The sequence below is a fragment of the Cladosporium halotolerans genome (assembly GCF_011745625.1).
Source record: "Cladosporium halotolerans strain TM138-S3 chromosome Unknown Sca22, whole genome shotgun sequence".
In the NCBI taxonomy this organism is placed as follows: domain Eukaryota; kingdom Fungi; phylum Ascomycota; class Dothideomycetes; order Cladosporiales; family Cladosporiaceae; genus Cladosporium; species Cladosporium halotolerans.
Genome location: NW_027191473.1, coordinates 326,415 through 347,081, shown reverse-complemented (window position 1 = coordinate 347,081; position 20,667 = coordinate 326,415). Strand labels below are relative to the sequence as shown.

At 54.6% G+C, this 20,667-nt stretch overlaps 10 protein-coding genes across 10 annotated transcripts; 4 read left to right on the top strand and 6 right to left on the bottom strand.

Annotated features, from left to right (window-relative positions):
* Positions 1 to 43: 43 nt before the first annotated feature.
* Positions 44 to 736, top strand: WHR41_06222 (uncharacterized protein; the record flags this gene model as incomplete). Its single annotated transcript, XM_069374827.1, has 1 exon — positions 44 to 736. One exon carries the CDS (start codon positions 44 to 46, stop codon positions 734 to 736), a length of 693 nt encoding a protein of 230 aa, XP_069228097.1.
* On the bottom strand, positions 729 to 1,480 carry WHR41_06221 (uncharacterized protein). Its single transcript, XM_069374826.1, has 3 exons — positions 1,361 to 1,480; positions 1,121 to 1,260; positions 729 to 1,058 (listed from the first exon to the last, which is right to left on the bottom strand). The coding sequence occupies exons 1-3, from the start codon at positions 1,386 to 1,388 to the stop codon at positions 858 to 860; spliced, it is 369 nt and encodes a 122-aa protein (XP_069228096.1). The 5' UTR covers positions 1,389 to 1,480; the 3' UTR covers positions 729 to 857.
* A 271-nt stretch (positions 1,481 to 1,751) lies between these two features.
* Positions 1,752 to 2,858, bottom strand: WHR41_06220 (uncharacterized protein; the record flags this gene model as incomplete). The annotated part of the gene is made up of 1 exon (XM_069374825.1): positions 1,752 to 2,858. One exon carries the CDS (start codon positions 2,856 to 2,858, stop codon positions 1,752 to 1,754), a length of 1,107 nt encoding a protein of 368 aa, XP_069228095.1.
* Positions 2,859 to 3,531: 673 nt separating this feature from the next.
* On the bottom strand, positions 3,532 to 6,480 carry WHR41_06219 (uncharacterized protein; the record flags this gene model as incomplete). Its single annotated transcript, XM_069374824.1, has 1 exon — positions 3,532 to 6,480. The coding sequence occupies one exon, from the start codon at positions 6,478 to 6,480 to the stop codon at positions 3,532 to 3,534; it is 2,949 nt and encodes a 982-aa protein (XP_069228025.1).
* Positions 6,481 to 6,933: 453 nt separating this feature from the next.
* Positions 6,934 to 9,946, bottom strand: WHR41_06218 (uncharacterized protein). Its single transcript, XM_069374823.1, has 3 exons — positions 7,716 to 9,946; positions 7,441 to 7,654; positions 6,934 to 7,385 (listed from the first exon to the last, which is right to left on the bottom strand). Exons 1-3 carry the CDS (start codon positions 9,650 to 9,652, stop codon positions 7,119 to 7,121), a joined length of 2,418 nt encoding a protein of 805 aa, XP_069228026.1. The 5' UTR covers positions 9,653 to 9,946; the 3' UTR covers positions 6,934 to 7,118.
* Positions 9,947 to 10,127: 181 nt separating this feature from the next.
* Positions 10,128 to 11,423, bottom strand: WHR41_06217 (uncharacterized protein; the record flags this gene model as incomplete). Its single annotated transcript, XM_069374822.1, has 1 exon — positions 10,128 to 11,423. One exon carries the CDS (start codon positions 11,421 to 11,423, stop codon positions 10,128 to 10,130), a length of 1,296 nt encoding a protein of 431 aa, XP_069228029.1.
* A 916-nt stretch (positions 11,424 to 12,339) lies between these two features.
* WHR41_06216 (uncharacterized protein) lies at positions 12,340 to 14,710 on the top strand. The gene is made up of 4 exons (XM_069374821.1): positions 12,340 to 13,837; positions 13,892 to 14,103; positions 14,159 to 14,301; positions 14,358 to 14,710. The coding sequence occupies exons 1-4, from the start codon at positions 12,634 to 12,636 to the stop codon at positions 14,599 to 14,601; spliced, it is 1,803 nt and encodes a 600-aa protein (XP_069228030.1). The 5' UTR covers positions 12,340 to 12,633; the 3' UTR covers positions 14,602 to 14,710.
* A 120-nt stretch (positions 14,711 to 14,830) lies between these two features.
* On the top strand, positions 14,831 to 15,517 carry WHR41_06215 (uncharacterized protein). The gene is made up of 3 exons (XM_069374820.1): positions 14,831 to 15,051; positions 15,107 to 15,181; positions 15,238 to 15,517. Exons 1-3 carry the CDS (start codon positions 14,930 to 14,932, stop codon positions 15,404 to 15,406), a joined length of 366 nt encoding a protein of 121 aa, XP_069228027.1. The 5' UTR covers positions 14,831 to 14,929; the 3' UTR covers positions 15,407 to 15,517.
* Positions 15,509 to 16,854, bottom strand: WHR41_06214 (uncharacterized protein). Its single transcript, XM_069374819.1, has 4 exons — positions 16,680 to 16,854; positions 16,389 to 16,628; positions 15,975 to 16,337; positions 15,509 to 15,924 (listed from the first exon to the last, which is right to left on the bottom strand). Exons 1-4 carry the CDS (start codon positions 16,781 to 16,783, stop codon positions 15,660 to 15,662), a joined length of 972 nt encoding a protein of 323 aa, XP_069228028.1. The 5' UTR covers positions 16,784 to 16,854; the 3' UTR covers positions 15,509 to 15,659.
* A 1,069-nt stretch (positions 16,855 to 17,923) lies between these two features.
* Positions 17,924 to 19,521, top strand: WHR41_06213 (uncharacterized protein). The gene is made up of 3 exons (XM_069374818.1): positions 17,924 to 18,224; positions 18,278 to 18,380; positions 18,434 to 19,521. Exons 1-3 carry the CDS (start codon positions 18,170 to 18,172, stop codon positions 19,056 to 19,058), a joined length of 783 nt encoding a protein of 260 aa, XP_069228033.1. The 5' UTR covers positions 17,924 to 18,169; the 3' UTR covers positions 19,059 to 19,521.
* The last annotated feature ends 1,146 nt before the right edge of the window (positions 19,522 to 20,667 follow it).

Sequence of the window (20,667 nt, the reverse complement as noted above, 5' to 3'; positions counted from 1 at the left end):
TGCAGGGAAACGAGCGATGCAGGTGCTTGAGCGAGTCCGCATCATGAAGGCCTTCGACTTTGTGGGGATGACGGAGTGTGTAGTAGAGATGAGAGAGAGGCTTGAAAACTCACAGCACGAAAACGATGGCCTAGATCGAGCCTCTGCAAAGCAAGATGTACAGGCTCCGAGAGGGACTGTGGGAGACAGCGAAGACGAAGAGGAAATGCTCGACGACCCACGATGGCCAGAGAAGCCTGAAAATATGCACTCGGACGCAACTGTAGAAGAAGAAGACTTCCGCAATCTGCTGGTCATTGACAACATCGCACACATCACTTCACCAACACTCAAGAACAGCCACGTGCAAGGCCAAGCTCTCCTTGCCACATTTATGCGATCGCTCGCTCACCTCACGCGAGCACATGACATATGCACACTCGTCTATAACACCGCCGTCACTTACCCACGCGATCAGACGACGGAAGCCACGCCGAGTATATTCTCATCTTGCTCGCTGCGGCCTGCACTGGGAAAGAGCTTCGCATACTCGCTCGATCTGCACCTGTTGTTGCACAAGGTGCCAATGACCGCAGAGGATGCGAAAAGCGTGTACGCAACCCACAGTGCCATACCTCAGCCTAGCCAAAAGCTAGCGAGCGTGCTGGAAGTGATGCAAGACCGGCACAACAATCGCGTCGGCCACTGGGCGGCATTTCGTACAGAGCCAGAAGGAGGTCTCGCAGCAGTATCGTAAAAAAGTAACTGTCCGCTCGGGGCGCAGCTCATGTTTCTCTAGCCGTGGTATCTGTACATGTGCATGTGCTCCATCCCTGCTAAAGCCCTCTTCCTTTGTCTCGTCATCCTCCCACCCTAGCCTATCTCCTCTCGTCTTTCCTCGGTCCGTTGTTGTGCTCGACTTTAGGAATGAACTTGGCAGGGAAGATGTTGACCTCCTCGTCGGTGCGGTCCAGCAGACCGAGTGTCCTAATCTGGCCCGCGGTGGGCGCGTTCTCGTCTCTGGGTGTTTCGGCCTCCTTGCGGCGGTATGCGGCTTGGAGTGCTGAGATTTTGGCAGCCTGCAAATTGGAAGTGTGAGTCTTGAGGACTTCCTGCTGGGTCTCAATGGGTGGTAGCGCACCTCCTTCCTGTGGTGCAGGCACTCGTAGTAGTCCTCGAGGGGGCCGCCGCACTTCTTCTTGCCGGAGTCGTCCTCAGTGGTGGTGTTCACGACGTAGCAGGCGAGGACGTCCTGCCAGAAGGGAAAGCATCGTGAGGGACCTGTCGCGAACCAGAGGTGGTCAGCATGTTGCTCGCTTCTTTGCCGGTCGCTCTCCTCTTTCGTGCGCTCTCAGCAACGCGTCCGACCATTTCTACGTACCTCCGGTCAGACCAAATCCTGAAGACATCTTGAAGAGTGTGTATGTGGTTCAAGCAAGCAAGCACAGCAGCCAATGGCGTACCCGTGAGCCGGCCTCTGCGGTCGAAGTCGGCCTGGCGCATTGGCCGCCTCGGTATGGCTTGGCGGGCGGCGGGCCAGCTTCCGCTTGACTAAGCCTATATGCCATGCTCCCTCTGGATCAAGAACTCTTGAATAAATACGACTTCGCAACATGCCTGTAGTCAAGACAGACGGTCGAGTTTGGCTCGCAAGGACTGCAATGACTTCATTGCGTTCTTCAACATCTGTCATGTGATTTCAACGAGGCCAAACGGGCCCATTGCATGTAGTATTCTATCATATATCTCACGTCATCCGAAGCAGCCATCAATCATGCCGACTGGCTGAACGGAGCCTTCTCAGCCTTCGCAAGGCACTCATCAATCATCTTCCACATTTGCATCTGGTCCACGCCACGCGGAATCCTCACACCCTGCTGACCAGCAGGCAAATGCGTCGCCACCGTCCTGCCACACTGACTCCCGCTCTCCCTCACGTGATCTGAAGACCCATGTAGGCCATCCGTCACAACCTCAATGCCGAATCTCTCCCCTCCATTATCCTCGAAAATGGCAGGCAGGAATGCCGCCGCGACAGCAAGCGGATCGTGCAGCGGCGGCCCTTCCACTAGCCCAAACACATCCGCGTACGTCTGCGCGAAGAAAGTGAGAATCTCAACAAATAGCTTGCGAACCTTCGACGGCCCTGCACCGCCTCTCCCCATCTGATACCCGTTCAGCAAGTCCTGCTGTATCTGGGATGTAGCCAGCAGCTGATGCGTCAAGTCGAGCGGGCAGATAGTGATCTTGGCTGCGAGCACGGTATTGTTGAAAATCGAGGACGCGCTCTCGGGGTCAATGTAGACGTTGAATTCCGCGAATTTCGTCCAGTTGCCAAAGCGGCCGTCCTCATTCTCGCGTCCCTTCAGTGCGCCCATCGGCGCGTCTGAGAAGCCGTTTCCGATCGCGCCGCCCATGTGCGTCAGGCCGCCGACGTGCGCCGCCATCTCAGGGTGCACGGCGAACATCAGGGCGGCGTTGGTGAGGGCACCGGTGCAGACGAGCCATGGGGTGCCGGCGTCCTCACTTGATAGAGCCTTGTACATCGCTTCGACAGCGGTGTTGTCGGACCGGGCTTTCTGGTCTGGCGTGGGGAGGCATGTGGTTCCATCGAGGCCGCTTTCGCCGTGAATGTCTGGTGCAAGCGCGACGGGGCGACAGAAGGGCTGACTCGCTCCGGAGTAGACGGGAATGTCTTCACGGCCGGTAGCCTTCAGGATCGCGAGCGTGTTGATGGTTGTGTGTGATAGAGGGGCGTTGCCGTAGATCGTGCTGATGCCGAGGAGTTTGACATCAGGATGGTAGGCTGCGAGAAGAATCGCGAAGGCATCATCGTGGCCAGTGTCGCAGTCGAGCCAAATAGGAACCGGTTTAGACATGTTTGAACTTCTAATGTGGTGATGAACTAGGGAGGCGTGGAAGCGTGGGCGTTTAGATATGCAAAATGCAGTCCACGGTTCTAAGGTACGTGATAAAGACCGAGGTTCAGAGAGACTCGTTCGCAACTGTCACAGGAAGAGGTAGGACGTTTACTGATCGTGTATCGTAAACGTGTTTGCTAGAGCGCCCCATTCACGCTGGCGGTCCCACACTTCACCGTCCAAAGTCAATCTGTCATGACTTGTGGGTCGAAATCCGGAGGGCTGGGGATGGATTGAAGAGCTACAGACAAATGAAACAGTCATCATCAACAACAAAAATGCGCGGGGTGTAGCCTTCATTTTCTCAAGCGATGTGAACACACTGAATCACAATCTCTAGATTGCCGAGTAAATCTCGCCTGCATCTCATGCTCTGCCTCTCAGCACCTCGGCCTGAGAGCAGAATAAAATAATAAGTAGCGTGCTTCAGTCACCTCTGGTCTTACCAAACCCAGTGCTCTAACAGGTAGCCTGGTTGAATGATGCATTGCGGTGAACAACATTTCAGGTAACGGATGACCAGGTGATACGCAAACAAGCAAAGCTAGACATTAACCATGAACTCATCAAACACTCGTATATACATCGCGCAAATCAAAATTCCACCACAGACACAACAGCAAACCACCTATCAAGTCTTCCAATCTCTCCACCCTTCCACAAGCCCATCTCCCGCCTTGCTCACCACACTCCAAACCGGCTCGTACAGCCAAACCTCATCCAAAGCCGGCACGACGCCGATCTCATTAACGTCGCTCCACATACAGCCGACTTTGCCGCTCTTGCCCTTTGCCTCTCCATCAGCCCATGTGACATTGACCTGGAAGTTCTTGGCCCAGTCGCGGCTGAAGAGGCGCAGTTCTGTGGCACCCTGGTAGTTGCCGTCTTCGCGGCGCACAGGCTTGGAGCTGCTGCGGATGGTGTCGGTGGTGTTGAGAATGTGCAGCGAAGAGACAGGCGAGTCGAAGAGGAGGCGGCAATTCTTGCTTTCCTTTCCACTGAAGGTCAGAAGCGCCGAGTCGGCGTGGGTGGAGATGTTGTATTGGACCCAGTCTTTGTAATAGTCTGAGGCGTTGGAGGACGAGACGAGAGCTTCTGAGCTGTTCGAGACGACGTTTGGCGTAAGACCTGCCCAACGGCAGGACTGCAAGCCTGCTCTACGCGGGTCGTCGGTTGTGCTGCAGTTGAAAGATTGGCCTGCTACGCTAGGAAGCTCGTCGACGATGTCCTGCACGAAGCCTTCGACACCCGTCAGCTGCACGGTGTTGGTGCCGTGGTCCAGGTCAACGGTCTGAAGGAAATAGTGCTTCAGTCTGGCGTCCCGTGAGAAAGGGAAGGCCAGGAGATTGTAGATGAGGCAGCCAGCGAAGATAAAGAAGAAAAAAGTTGGAAGGTGGTATGTGAAGCGGTGCAGGAATGGTGCCAGGGGAAGCATTAAGAGGACCGTGAGAGCAGCCATCACAAGGTAGATGGGAAGGATCGCGCTGCCGTCCGCTGGGGTTTGGTGTAGAGCTGATGTGGTGAAAAGCGCGATCTGTCCAACGAGGATGACATTGATGGGAGCCAGGATCAGGAACTGCAAGATCCAAGTCCATTGAGGCAACGATCCAGACCAAGCTTGCTCGTCACCAAATGCCTTCGCAAGGAAAGGGTCCTCGGTCTCGTCAAGTGGTCCATTAACGTCTTGGTTTCTTCTCCTGCCGAAGCGGGCGAAAGTGTTCTGGGTCCTTCTTTCACCGCCGCGTAGCAGACCTGTCCGCTCGGTGGGCTCCTCGTTGTCGCCTTCGCTGCTTCTTGGAGGCTCCTCGTTGTCGTCCAACAGTCTCCGAGACGCGACACTACCGGGCCTCGTCGACCGTGGCGAGCCAACGCCTGCGACGTGCTCGACGTATTTAGCCTTCTTGGGCAAGGCGAGAAGCTCCAGGTAGCTGATTAGCAACGCCGCAAAGACACTGGCATTGTAGATTACCATGAAGTAGCCGCTGGCAATCTTCAAGTTGTTCTCTCCGATGGTGACAAACACGAGAGCGATCCAGCTGATAATGTAGAGCCACATTATGGTGTACATCCTGCTGAGAGCCGTGGGGCGGACTTTGTCGGCCATCGTAGAGAGAAACCAAGCGATAGAAAACCAGGCTGCGAGCATCATGGACCACACCGCATACTCAGAGCTGTAAAGAATGTAGGGGTTGATCTTGACCATGAGGAACGCTAATGCGACAACACAGCCGGTAGCCACCGCGAAGATGATGGGGAAGCGGAAAAAGCCCCTTATGCCGTTGAAATAGACCGCCTCATCGTCGTCAGAATTGTGCAAGTATTGCTTCCGAGTGAATGGGTACCACTTGTCCAACTTCGATAGTACAACCTCTAGGATGATCAGAAGAATCGGCGCGGCAACGAGCAGGGTAACCGAAAGAGCAAACAAATCGTGCAGCTTGAGTACCGCAAAAGTGCGGCCGAAGACGTCGAACCAAACGCCATTGCTGGCTCTGTCGGCGTTGGCTCGATCGAGTCCGTGGTCGGAGGAACCCGAGAACTCACTTCCACCGTGGGAAGTCATCGCTTTCGTCGTGTCCAGAGCGGCAGACAGCATGTGCCACAAGGAGTCCGGGCTTGTATCCCTCGCGTCATCCTGATCGGTATGGTATCTAGCTCTTGGTGCCATGAACGCGACATCCAGCCCACGCAGACCTAGCTCTTCCTCGAAAACAGAATAGTCTGTGCCACTCCGAACAAGCCCCCGCTTGAACCCATCGCCGCTGACGACAGTGCCAAACGGATACCGGCTGTTAGAGTAAAATCTCGTGACCTCCGCATCCGTGCTCCTAAACAGCATGGCTCTGCCTCCCGCGCCAGCTCCCTCAAGGTTCAGAAACACTCGCGGAAATTTCGCCGTGACATGCTTTGTGTACACCTGGGCGCCGTATAACCCGTCTTCCTCACCGTTGTTCAGCAGAGCAATGATTCCTCTCTTCGGCCTGTGGCCTTCCGTTGTATAGTACGAGATCAGCTGCAGGACCGTCGCAACTCCCACTCCGTCGTCAGTCGCGCCATACCCGGTCGAGACACTATCATAGTGCGCGTTGACCAGCACGCCGCCGGGCCCATCGTAAGGCTTCTTCTCGTCTGCCCACCAGGCACCCGCCTCGTCCTCGTCGCCGCGGATGTACACAACGATGTTCTCATTCTCCGTGTACCGGACCGTCGGCGAGCTGGCGAGCCATTTATTCGCGTATGTAATGTTATCGCTGCCGCCGTTCCAGACAACAGCATCTTCAGAGTCTTTAGGGAAGCCGTTCTTGTGCAGGATCTCTTCCACGCGGCTGGCGAGATAGTCTCTGACCTCGCCATTGCGCCGGCTGTTGTACGGGTGGAAGCCGTTGGTGAGCTGCTCGAGGTCGAGCCAGGCGGTGGTCAAATTCACGCCGTCGGCAGGCACTGGGTTCGAGGGGGCAGGAGGGACGACATGGTGTACCCAGAGAAGTGTAGCGAAGAGCGCGACGTAGACGGCGAAGCTGAGCAGCGTGACTTGCGGTGGCACGAAGGCGATGGGGTTCCAAGAGGACTTGCGCGGCATCTTGGGCGATGCAGGCACGCAGAATTAAGTGAGCAGGGTCTATTGCGCGGGCATGGTCTGGAGGAGTCGTGAGACGCGTTTACTGAACGCTGCGTGCCGTTGTTGTTTCAGATCGCTCTGGGATGTGAGCTTGGGGAGCTTTGATGTTGGCTGCGACCTGACGTATGCATGGGTACGATTCGAAAAGTGGGGCTGATAGCGCGAGGATATATATGCTGCGTGATACAGTTCTTGCGCATAGAGATGGTTATCATTTCAGTCTCACTCAAAAATGTGCATTCATTGAATCGTTGGATATGGCCTGATAGAACGGACTCACTCATGTTCATTCATAGTCCTTCTCCTACTGGGAGCTGCTACACCAGGTCTTATCGGCTTGTCCTTTCGGAGGTAACCCATGCTTCTTGAGACAGTTTTCCACTCCAGCATTGACAGACATTTTTGAGGCGCACGTTTAAGACAGAAAATTTGAGGAATTCGAGGTCATACGGAGCAATTGATTCCCAACCATCCTGCCGTTTTCCCAATCAACCCGATATTGATCCTCTCAGAAAAGAGCCGCCAATCATGTCCAACCTTCAGACTTTCCATCATCCACCTTTCTCCAAACACGTGCTCGTTCCATTTGACCTTCGTCTTTACCACCCACCAGCCTTACAAGCCCTCTCCAGTGTCAAGAACGCAAAATGACTCCCAACCACCGGCCTTGCAAAGAAGTTCGGCCCTGGAAACCCGCCATCACCCTCAGTCTTGTACAGGTCGGTGAACGGGCGGTCTGAAGCCGTTTCGTTGAGCCAGTTGGCCACACGCTCGAGAATTTCGGTGCGAGTTTTGGGCGAAGCGACGGCAGCGGCCTGGAACTCCCAATCGGACTTGGTGTATAGATGGCGTGAGTCGAGGGGGAGCTAGAAAAGTGTTAGAAAAGATGCCTGATACCAGGTCCTTCGGGTGAGGACTTACACCGTATTTTTGCATCGCCGTCAGGTACCACTCCGATTGGGTCTTGTAGACATGGTCGGGGATGAAGTCCCTGCTTGTTCCCTTGTTCGGGTGGTTGATGATTGGGGCTTGCTCGCCGGGCAAGTGCATGTTTGACGAGGCAGTGGTGTTGTCTGTAAACGTGGGGTGGAAGCATAGGATTGCGTCGGCGTAAAGCGAGTACAGAGTTGTCCAGCTGGTCAGAACGTTAGCAAGAATGCCAATTGTAGGATCAAAGGGTTGCCTGATCCGCTCACCTTCCATGCCAATCGTAAGCCAGCTTCGCACGACCACCGTCGCGGCTCATACCGTACTCTTCCCACTTCTTGACGTAAGTGGCGGAAACGTTACGGTAGTACTCGACATCTTTGTCTTTACCCATGACCTCGGCGAGCTCAGACATAGCTTTGATGCCGACGATGCCTTTCAGAGCGAGGTTAGTCTGCAGAGCAAGCCAGCCGGCGAAGTCGTCTGTAGAGAGCTGGTTGTGAGGGCGCAGGCTGTATTCCACGAGGTAAGATGTCCATTGCTTCCACAGGGTGTACGACCTGCCGAGCCATTTCTGGGCTTGCTTCTTCGCAGTCGTGCCACCCCAGCGGTCGTCGAGACCGACGATGCCGTCGCGCTTCTCGAGCTTGGCGGGCATGGCGAAGGCAGAGGCGCCCTCAGACAAGACACTAAGAGGCTTCTCTGTTCCTTCGATGGACCAGATGCTTTGCGCGTCGTGTCCGTTCGCATAGTTGAGACTGTTGACGAGAGCGAGGCCCATGATGAGCATGTCGCCGCATTCCTCTACAGGCATGTACTCGTCTCTGCCATCCGCATGGCCTGTCAAGTTGGGGAAGTGGGTGCCCAAGTCATGCATGCTGTAATCGTTCGGGTACTGCCCACTGAGCATGTGCTCAATCAAGGGCTCGAGAAGATACGCGAGCCAGCGCGGGTTTGTGTACAGGAAGAACGGGAAGGCAGGGAAGATGACATCTACAGTCTGCGAGTTGCCGTTGCTGCTGATCTCCTTCAGGAAAAGAATAGGGTTGTCGGGCGTGCCTGAGAAGGACGTGGCGCCCATGACCTGGCGTGCACTGAGGGCGACGATGTCCTTGTAGTTATCACTACCACTGAGATAGGCGTCGTTCGCCAGTTGCGTGCTGTAGTTGGCAGCCAGCTTGGCAGCGTGCTCATAGTCCTCGTAGTGGAAAGTGATCAAGGCGAGATCGGTCTGGAAGTAGCTCTGCCAAAGAGGACGCATGTAGGTCAAGCCGCGGGCTGAAGCAAATTGGGTGACCGGATCTTGGACGTGCGTGATGGTAAAGAGAACGCTCTCCTCTTTCGACGCGGAGTCTTCAGTATCGCTGTGCTTGCTGCTCAAATTGAAGCTTTTGCTGAAGGCAAACACTGGTTCCTCATCCATGATCGTACGGAAACGAGAATCGCTTACGTTGTTCTCCAAGTGACCGCTCTTGCCGAAACGTCGACGCAGTGGGCCTGAGACGCCGCATTCGTGGGTGACATCTTTGGGTCCTGTGAAGTAGAGCGTGCCCCATTCCGCACGGTCGCCCCACTCTGTGAAGAGTTGTTGGTTCTCTCTTTGCACTTTGAATGACTTCAAGGGGTTTGTATCCTTGTATTTCGTCTCTTCCAAGGACCAGGTGATCTTCGAACCTCGGTTTCCGCTGACCCACTGGCCATTGACATCCATGTATATGTTGACATTGAAGCTGCCTTTAGCATACACCTTGACGTAGGCTGCCGGAATCGCCTGCCGCAGGGTCGAAGTCGGCGTAATGGGAGACAGAAAGCTGACGGTGATCTCGACAGGCTCGTCGTCTCGCGATTTGGGAGAAGGAATGGAGTACGTCAGGTTGGTGGTGGAAGCATCGTACTTTGCTCCGAGATAATGAGGAAAGCTCAAGTTGTAGTGGGAACTTTTATCGTCAAGAGAATCATACGCTCTGCCCAGCAGAGGGAACACAGTGTTGGATTCAGGAACGGAGGCCAAGATGGAGAAGCCCATCTCCTGTCCAGTGTAGAACATAGGCCATTTCGTCCACGGCTCTTCCCTTGCGTTGCCCAGCCATGTCGAAAGATAGGGATTGCGCACGATCAGCGGGAGCACTGGCGGCGTGAGACTCGAAGCATAGGTTGCGCTGAGCAGACTCGCTGCCACGGCGGTGATCGCGCCCAGAGAGGGCATGCTGAGACAGATAGGTCGTCTAATGATTTTAGAGTTTTACGAATGACCTGGCGAGGCCTGGAGAGAGCGAGGTGGGAGAGTCAGGGCGGCGCCGGGCTGTCCTGAATAGCTGGCTCGCACGGCGGGAGGAGCGAAGGGAGGATGAGGTGGTGTGGACGGCCAGTCTGGTGACGCTGCCCTCTGACCCGCCGAGCACCACTAGGCAGCTCGGCCAGCACGCGGGCCCTGCGAGAGCCTTTCCGAAGCTGTTTGCGCGACATCACGAGGCCCTGAGTTTTCGACGCGCGCATGACCCGAAACGATGATGTCGGGCTTTGCGCCTCGTGCCTTGCGTTGCCCAAACGGCGCCGTGGGGTGCTGCGCGTCGGCTGCGGGATGCGGGTTAGCGAGTCTTGGCCCTGCCGTGCCACCGTGCGCGTGCCTGGCTGCTGGGAGGACGCATGCAGCTGCACGCACTTCACTTCCGACTCTGCCTCTACCTCGCATGTTTCGACGCGGCTAAACCACCGTTCGTCGTTGGCAGTGGCTCCGGCTTGAAATCCATGTATTCCTGCTTATCCTCTAACACCGACGTCGGAACGACCCATCTTTTGACGCCAGGGTTCACAGCCAGCTTCTTGTGAGGAGAGATCGAAGGCGCGGCGGCGGGTCCCTTGCGGCGCTCTTGCTGTTTAGCCTTGCCTGGGTTCAGAGCCGGTCCCGCGTGCATCGACGCAGCTAATCCAACGTTCAGCGGCATCGGTGCTGGCGTAGAAATGGCGTTTCCCTTCCCTGTCGCCGTCGTCGGACCGGCTGGTGGCGTCCATCTTTGGGCGCCTGGGTTCAAAGCCTGTTTCCCGCGAGGGACGGAGGGCGCGGCGGGCTTCATGCGCGGAGGGAGGAACGGCGCGGCGGCGGGCTTCTCGCGGTAATCCGCAGGCGTCCAAGGCTCCGACACGGCGTGGCAGCTGTGCTGCAATCCAGTCACAGCGGCCGCAGGCGTCGGCCTGGCTTCCTCGTCAGCGACTTCAGCCGGCCATGTGAGAGCATTAACGCTCTCTGGCTCGGCTTCCTCGTCGCTGACTTCAGCCGGAGTGTAGAAAGCTTCGTCGCTTTCTTCGTCGTCGGCGGTCTGCGCGTCGCCGAGGGTCCTCTGGTCTTCTTCCAGGCTTCTCTGCAGCTCCAGGAGGGTGTTTTCGACCACTTTGTCACGTGCGTCGAAGTCCGCGAGGAGGTCCTGGACGGATTGAAAAGCGCCCATCCCCGGCGCCTTGGTGCTGCTGTCGGCCGCCGCGTTTCCAGAAGCCGCGAGGCTTCCACACGAGGTGGCCGATGCAGCTCTCTTGCTCTCCATCTTCGTGGGCATGGAGCCAACCTCGTCGCCGAGGTACCAGCCCATGACACCACAGCCGATTGCCCTACCGCAAATAACGAGCAGCAGGGGGAGCAAGACCAAGCGGAGAAGCGGCGTGTCCTGGAGAGTTTGCAGGAAGCCGGAGATATGACCAGAGGCGGCCTCGTATGCGACCGCGAGAAGACCGGAAACCAGGAGGCCAGAGGCAGCGTCGTCGTCGTCATCGTCGTCCTCCTCCCCCTCGGGAGAGAACAGGCAGAACTCATCGCCGAGGGAGATGCTGATGTAAACAGCGGCGATGATAACGGCGCCGGTGACCAGCGCCCAGGCGAGCAGGGCCTTGTGGGCGGCCGGCATGCCCACGAGGTAGTTGATGGCAGCGTTGGCTGCCTCGCGCATGGTGATGATGGTGGTGTCGAGCGGCGCGCAGGAGTCCATGGCGGCGGCAACGACAGCGACAGCGACGTGTGTGGTTGTTGTTGTTGTTGTTGTCGTCGCTGTTGTGTGGTGGTCGTCGTCGAAAGCAGCTCGATATGCTGGTGCTGCGAGCAAGAGTTGCGGTCGACGGTGTTGAGAGTGGGTGCGAGTGGGAAGGAGCTCAAGGCGGCTTTTAGCTACAAAGCGCGCGCCTGGCGGCCAAAGCTTCTCTGTGAGGTGAGGTTAGGTGCAGGTGCAGCGTTGCTGGGCAGCAGCTCCGCGTCGCACTGCGCGCTTGGAGGCCATAGCTTCTGAAGTGAAGTGAGGTTCGCTGTGACTCGAGTATCGAAGGTAGCACCTCCACGTTACAGAGAGCGACGCCAACTCCGAAGTCAGCATTACAATTGACTTCACTAAATGTGGAGGCCTTCACTCATCGAATGGCTGTCTACAAGAAATATCGAGACCTTGAACAACGATTACATGCATAGCCACTCTAAGATTCCAGAATCATTTCGTCAAAACTGTCTGTACTACCAGTCACTCAATCGATCAAAAGACTACGGGTTGCAACAACGTTGAGAAAATGGCTACATGTTGTTTCGTATGAAGTATTTGTGCTCAATTTCAGAAACTAAGCTTTCGCCCAATTCTACGTTACAGTGACCTTGACCTCAGTGAGCGATGCTCACAACGACGTCCAACGGAATGAAGCGCACGGTGAGGAACGAATTCCGTACCTACATGCTGATCCCTCCTAGCCGTGTTAATAATCCAGGGTAAACCGAAGGGTTTGAGAGGCTCATGTGAGAGCTAGGACGTTTGATCGAGTGACATCATCATTTCTCCTTCGAAAATCCGCGTTCTACCGATATCTCCATCCGAATGTGCACGACAATCGAACCACAACTGTGCAAAGTCCGCAGCATGTCCGATCACACTCCGTGCTCTCTCTTCAAACGTGACCACTGATTTCCATTGACACCTACCCTCTGCGGGGCGCCGGGCGGTCCGCACCCGGAGCTTGATGCTGATAAGGTGAAAGGTAGCGTGGTGATGATGCTCTGATGTGGCGCCGTCACGGTTATGTCGGCTATGCCCCTTGAGATTTACTAATTGGTTATCACGGTGAGTCGCAAGATGTTTAATACGTTCTCTATCCCAACTTTTTCCCTGCACCTTCGGTTCTGGTCTTTACTTTTCGCGCTTGTATCGCAACGCGCATTGCACCATGCAGTCGATATTCCAATATCGACGCTTTCGCGCCCAGTTAGATGCCCAATTCGAAAGGAACAATGGCAAAACGAAAGGCACCTCAGGTTTTCGCGATCCCAATCAGGCATCATCATCAGAGTCAAGCGCAAATGGAGAGGACCGCGACGTGGAAACTGGACATGTGCTGCGCAACATAAGAGAAGAGACCGAAGAGAAGGAAGATTTCCCTCCACCGCCGCCAGAAGACGAGGATGAAAGCGAAGAGGAAAAGGAGGAGCACGAGGGCGTCCCGACGAGTACTCTTTCTCGTACTACGACACAGCAAACTGAAGGCACAGCGCTTGGTCGAACGTTGACTGGAATCGAGGTGCGACGGCGCAAGACAAATGAGGGCGGACAAGGAAGCGTCTTTGTTGTCGGATACGAAGGACCCAACGATCCCATGAATCCGAAATCTTGGTCGCGGACGAAACGCTTTGCTGTCACATTCTCGGTGGCCTCAATCGGCGCGATCGTCGGAATCGCCAGCGCGATCGACAGCAGCGCCATTCGCGAGGCTTCGGCAGAGTTTGGCGTCTCCATGGTTGTCGAGAGCATGGCGACAGGTCTCTTTCTGATTGGTTTTGGAGTTGGTGCTCTGTTCGCTGGGCCATTCAGTGAGACCGTTGGCCGCAATCCCGTGTACATTGTCACCATGATCCTCTACATGATTTTTATCATGGCTTCGGGACTCTCCCCTAACATCGGAGCTCAGCTGGCATTTCGCTTCATAGCCGGCTGCTTTGCGGCAACACCGCTCGTATGCGCTGGAGGAACCATCTCCGATATCTGGTCTCCGATGGAAAGAGTGTACACTTTCCCCATCTTTGCTGTTTCTGCATTCGCTGGACCTCTTCTAGGACCAGTGATAGGAGGCTGGATTGTGCAGAGCCCTTATCTGTCGTGGCGGTGGGTTGAATGGATGACATTGATCATGTCAGGCCTTGTCCTCGGCATTGTTGCCTTGTTCCAGCCTGAGACCTTCCCACCGATTCTACTCAAGTGGAAGGCGAAACATCTGCGCGATTTGACTGGAGACGATCGGTACAGAGCAGAATTGGAGATCCGCTCCGACACGTTTCTGCAACGACTGGGAGTTGCTCTATACAGGCCGTTCCTATTGACATTCTCGGAGCCAATTATCATCTTGATCGCCTTGTATCTGACGATCGTTTATATCGGTAAGTGTTAGGTATGCTAGATCTCGTCGATTCTGCTAGCTGACACATCAACAGTCTTGTTCACCTTCCTCGAAGGTTACGACTACATCTTTGCGCAGATTCACGGCACGTCTGAGGGCATCACAGGCTTGTGCTTCGTTGGTATCATTATCGGCCTATTCACGTCCCTGGGATTGGTACCGATAATATATAAGTGGGCTAAGGAGGAGATGGTGAAGGTGCAAGAACAAGGTCGCGACAAGCTTGACCCGGAATTCAGACTATGGGTAAGCGATCCGATATTCTAGACGCTTCACGTTGGAGTACTGACCAAGAATCCAGTTCTCAATGCTGGGTGGTTCTTTCGCCATTCCTATCAGCCTGTTCTGGATGGCTTGGACGTCTCGCCCCGACATTTCAATCTGGAGCCCTCTGGCATCTTCAGTGCTATTCGGCTACGGCATTCTCTGCATTTTTATCACAAGGTTTGTCTCTTCCCAAAGCCCGGAGACACTACATTCGCTGACCACCATGTGAACAGCTACCAATACATCATTGATTCGTACGAGATCTACGCCGCCAGTGCATTAGCATCGATCACGATGATCCGCTACATGGCCTCCGGAGGCATGGTTATTGTCGCCACGCCTTTCTATAAGAACATGGGCGTACATTACACCCTCACCATAATGGCTTGCTTGAGCGCTTTGTTGACTCCTGTGCCTTTTGTATTCTACAAGTACGGGCCATGGATAAGGAGCAAGTCGAAGTATGCGATCAAATAAGGAACCCTTCGCTCCCCGGCAAGCAGCTTTCTCTCGCTGTACGCGAGCGTTGCGTTTTCCCCAGCTCTTAGATATATAAAGTAATACAGCTCAACCAACATCCACACCGTCCGTGTCTGTCAGAAGTTCCACAATTCTGCGTGAAAATCGATTCATGATCGGTGACGCAGGTCGAAATCCAAGGCGGCGCTACTGCGGTCAAACAACGCAACAGCTTGTCCAAACTCTATTCTCGTGACGTCTGTCGGCAGCATCTCCAGCAACAAACGCAACAGTAATACAATCTCAGACACAAAACCTGAGTACACCACCTACAAATACCGCCAAAATGGTCTACACCCTCGTCGTTCATCTCTACGCCAAGGAGGATGCCGAGAGCATCCGCAAGCTCGTGGCGAAGCTCCAGGAAGCTAGCCAGGTCTACAGCAACGACAAGGAGACTCTTGGCTGGTGAGACTCATCTCCCCCAAAACGATCTAGAATGAGCGCTGAACAAGAATGCCAGGTTTGTGATGCAGGACCACAAGGACCCGCGCGCCTTCACCATCGTCGAGCGCTACGAGAACGAGTCCAGCCAGAAGTGAGCCCTTCCCACACCTGCAAGCAGAGCTCCCATGCTGACAAAATCTCGCTAAGGTACCACCTCGAGAACCCGTACTGGCAGACTTTCGACAAGTACGTCGTCCCTCTTCTCGCCAAGGACATGGACCTCCGCCGCCTCAACGAGCTCGACACCTCCGAGCAGGTCCGCGTCGAGCAGGACGCCGAGCTCTGGGAGAAGGTCAAGAAGCACCAGACCTACTAAGTGCGAGCTGCTTGAGGGTAGCAAGCCATGAGCCCAGAGTATGCGTATGGTAAGCTCAAGGAAGCTGAAATGAAAACGAAATGAAATGAAAGATGAACACGATTCTCGATGCTTTGTTTTCCCTTTTTGATTCCTTGCTATCTATCAAAGGTAAGGTACTGTGTTTCGTGCGTCTCTATGTTCGTCTTTTTACATTTAAGTCTGAAATTTCCCAAAGACAGCCGCAAGTTGTACAGAAACGAGTGACAAAAGCTCAGTTGTACACGTACTGCACCTCGCACTCCTCGTTGTCGTCAGAGGCTTGGCTAGGGGCAGCAGCGGAGGACTGAGCAGTAGGAGCAGCGGTCTCGCCGGTCGCCGCACTGGAGACATAGGCCTGAGAGGAAGCCGGCGCCGAAGAGGCAGACTCAGCCGACGAGGCAGGGGCAGAGTACTGGGCCGAGGAAGCAGCCGAGGAAGCCTTCGAAGAGGTGGCCGCAGCGGACGAGGCCGCAGAAGACGGAGCGGCGTCAGCCTCACTGCAAAAGGTGTTAGCGAGGTCAACCGAGTTGAAAAATGACGTTACGACCTTACAGACGGAGTCTGGCCAGAGCGGACGCAGCCGGTCTTGTCGGTGATCGCCTTCGGGCAGGTGACCTCCTTGTAGTCGACGGTAGGGTTGTCGGCGCCCTGGAACCAGTCGCCGAAGCGGAACTCGCAGCCGGGCTGAAGAGCAGAGGGCAGCTCGTTGCAAGTGTTGCTGCTGATACCGCCGTACTGGGCACCCCAGCCGGAAGAGGGCGCTCCCCACTCAGCAGTGCAGGCGTTGTAGATACCGACACCACCACCAGGGATGGCGAGGTCAAACTGGCCCTCACCAACGTCAGAGCCAGTGTTGGTGGCCTGGACGATCATCTTCTTGCCGGAAATGGCGGTGGAGGTGAAAGTGAGCCTGTTTGAAAGTCAGCCATGGGTCATGAGTCTGATTCAGGTCGATACTAACTCGAAGCAAGAGCAGCAGGTCTCAGACTCAGAGAGGCCAGCGGAAACGGCAGCGAAGCCGTAAGCGAGGTTGTCATTCACGACCCAAGGGCTCTGGTCAGAGCACATGTGAGCGTCGCCGCCATTGCAAGCAGAGGCGGTGTTGAAGTCTGAGAGCGGAGAGTCGTTCTTGTCGCAGATGGCCACGGGGTTTGAAACATCAGCCTTGCCGGGCCACGAGCAGGAACCCTTGCAGCAGTCCCTTCAACAGTGTTAACATGCGTTTGCATGTAGTCATGGTTGGATTGCATACCAGTAGCGAGTGGTCTTGCCGGATCCAGAGGTAGCCGCGCTGCTGACAGAGACGAGGCCAGTGGCCAGCGCAAGGAGCGCAATGTTCTTGAGCGAGGAAGACATTGTAAATATTTCGAAGGCTTCTAGAATTCTAGGGCTCTGAGGTTTGGAGAAGTAAGCTTTCTGGGTGAGGAGAAAAAAGAATTAAGGCTGAGTGAGTCCAGACTGATATTTGTACTTGAGATGCGTGACCCCAGGACAGCATATCGCACTAGATCGAAGCCAATGTTACAGGCGGGGGCCATCGCATGGTGATCCGATGCTTCCGTTCCTTGTTGTTCATCTAATCTATACAAGCAGGGAAGCTTGTTTCTCCACGTGCCTGGGATCGTGAAATGAGCGATGCGGAATCCGCCTAAGCCGGTCCAGATCTCATGGAACGTGGGCTTTGACGTGCCGCCTTGCTCTCGGAATGACGAGTTGTGGAGGGTCTGAGAAGCTGGCGGTGTTACAGATTGAACGATTTTTGAACTTAGCCGGCCTGGGAGCTTCCAGACTCCTGGTAGCAACACAATCCTTGCAGCAAGGCAAGTGCCAATCGTCTTGGCTTTCTCGATGAATTCTACACCTACCCGATCAATTCACTCTGCGAATAACAATTAGATGGAATGGAGACCGTAGGATGAAAGTTGGCGTGTTAGGGCAAGCCAGTCGGAGATGGCAGCAAGTTCGCTTGGCCAATTTGAAACGACAGCCCTGAACCTAATGGGATGGGAAAAGAGAACAGTCAGGCGGCATCCAAACTCCGCGGATCGGACGGATGAATGCTGCGTAACGACTCCAGACGTCCCCAGATAATTTCTGTATCAGAGTCGCATACCTTGTTTGACTTGATGCAGATCGGGCTGGGAACCCAGACACGCCCGGCAGCAACGGCAATGTGCGACCACCTCCTAGCAATCGCAGCAAATGCCGGGCGAACCGGACTCCACGCTCGTCTGCGAATACGGCTACCAGCTCTGAGGAACAGCCCGGTCCTAATTGCGCGCATTCGTGGAGACAGTGAAATTTCGCTTCATATCATATACGAAGCAATCTAGGAAGCGACTGCGCCTCATCGCCTGGACAATTCGCGCCCGGCCATCAACCTACGAGTGGAGAAATGCGCTTCGAGGGCTCACATTGTTGACACCAAAAAGACGGATGATCTTCGTTCAAGGTCAGGAAGACTCATCGTTGCTATCTTGAATTCATACTCTCTGCCATGTTACTAAGATCGCACCACGCTGCTGAGTGAGCATGCGCGAGATTCAAGGAGAGAGCTCCGAGGCCTCGGCAAATCGGCGGGTCGACTTCGTAGACTGTTGATGACCTCCGCAGAGACGGCTCAGGCGAGCTAGCATGTAAACATGGGGCCACTGTTTGTCTCTTCGATACTGGATAACTGCCCACGCCAGAGCGTTTACTTATTGGTCTGAGAAGTCAGCGAAGGGTTGCTCAACAAACCCGATGGGCATAGTGGTCAGTAGCCCGACGCCAACGTCGCCGTTCTTCCTGGTCAGCGGTATGTTTGTTCGAAGCACGATGTATGAAGATCTCCGACTGAACGTAATCGAGGGATTATTGGCATGGTGTCTTTTGCTTTCACACTAGGCACCTTCATCAAAGTGGTTTCGGAGAATTTTGCGACCCTTACAGAGGCACAGCACGAAGTCCATACGTACCGTCTCCCCCTCACACGTGCTCTTGCGGCATTCTGGCTGATTTCTCTAGTTATCTTACCAATCTACGGCAAGAACTACTGGAAGAGCGAACTAGTCTGAGGTTCCTTAAGAAGAACAGCAAGTCGAGGCGGAAAGACCGAGATGCTCGCCACAGTAGACAAGTCGAGGATTACATCGACACAATGCTAGATGAAGCAACCATCAAGACCATGACCGATGCAGTTCGACACATGATCAAGCAATTCCAGGAACTTGAGGAGCCGTTCCTGAGGCCAGGTGAGACAGGCATCAAGCAGGCCAATGACCGGAGGCCTCGTAGACGAGGCGAATCTTCCAGCCCATACTACACACACGAAGCCTACAACTCTCCTTCATACGAGAAAAGGGCGCGGAGTGCGAACGACGATGGAGATGACAATATGTTCTGGCCGCAGAGAGTGAAGTATCGGAACTTTTCTCTCGTTTGCCGGTTTCGATGGCTGCGGAGGAAAGGCAAGGCACAGCGGCTGTTTGAGCAGCTCAGCCGAATGCAAACTAGACGCACCTCCCGGCAGGCCGGCGGCATGGCGTTGATAATGAACGACCTTGTTGGAACCATTTCACGAGTGGAAGATTCAGTCGATGAAATCGAAGAGCGACTGCACCGGGTGGTTGGAGTTCGAAGGGTGGACTGACCTTGCTGATGAGAAGACGTCGGAGATGTTATGCTCCACAAGATGACCAATGTATGACTACAAATCTATCGTCTGGCATCAAAACATCTCAACGAAGGATTTAACAATGCTCCGGCCTTGCCTGGCCCGCGACCAAGGTGGACAGACAGGGTTTCACAGCTCGCATCCGCAGAATGCATAGCACAAAGACTCGACCTCCTGTGCCATTGCGAAGCACTGCTCCATCGTCAAATAAGAGCCAATGACGAAAATCGAATTGAGATCAAAGCTCATTTCCACTGAGCATAGCGATGCAGTACTCATGTCAGGAGACCCATGAAAACCAGTCCATATGCAGAGAGAACTTTTGCTCCCAAAGTTCCCACCGGCCTTGCGAATTTCAATCCGCAAGCTTGTATTCTCGCCGAGAATCAAGCTTCGTCAGAATCGTTTCGCTGGAAGCAAACGCAAGACTTCCTATGAGCCTCCTGCTGACATACCGATGCGTACAACATGCATGTCGCTGAATCAAGGAGGCATTTTGCCCTTGGTAGTGCCGCCCTCAACTTCCATTTGCCGAGATGGACTAACACCATTGAAAGACATCAATCACGAATCGCTGGCTGGCAACGATTCGATGACAGAGAATGTCACTCCTAGACCGTACCTACATTGAGATCTCGCATGAAGCTGATGTGGTGAAGAGATATAAAACCTGGTCAAGGTGACTTGATTCCTCGCGATTCGCTGCAGAGTCTTTCACATGAATGACGAATCACATGTACGCTAGCGCTTTGACGGCAGACTGAGCGCGCAATTAGCTGAGCGTGTGATGGCACTGTAACGTTGGCTCTACGGCTGCAGCACTGATCTCTTCACTCATGCTCGCCTACAAATCCGCCTCGTCACAGAAGTTCAATCGCCACAGGTCGGCAACAATTCACGGCTTCACTAACTTGGGTCAAAACTCTCCTCTGCAAGCTTAACTCAGACACAAACGACTCAATCCCTCTCAAACACTTCATATTCAAAAGTGAAATCTTCCGGCGCCGCGACAAACTTACTCGACAAGCGCAGCCTCATCCGCAGCGTTGCGATTACGGCATTGCAAGTAAGCAGCAACGCGGAGCGAAACGAACAGTATCAATGGCTGACTCAGTCTTTAGCAATGCAGATCTCCAAGCAAACAACGAACTCACGCCCAATGCATTCGCAGCTACAGAGCCCGCTATTCAAAGTCCCGGCTGAGATTCGGACCGCGATTTACGAGTACGCTTTCCTCGCCACTCCCGATCACGACGGAACAATCAACATCCGCTCAGAAGCTCTACCTTCCAGAAGCCTTCCTCTCACATGCCGACGCGTCCATCAAGAGTCCACAGCAATGCAGCGCAAGGCGTACGACAACTTCTTGATGAAAGACTACAGAATTCTTTGGAATGGTAAGCGCAGCTGGAAGATGCTCAATGACTTCAAGCTCGAGATCAACATCGCTCGCGACAATCTCAACAACATAAAACTACACGACATCTGCGGCGTCAGCGACGAGGAGTTCGGATGCATCGAGCATCTCCAGGTCGTGCTTTTTCTGAACCTTGGATGTTCGGAGAACGCAGCCCGCTCGCACATC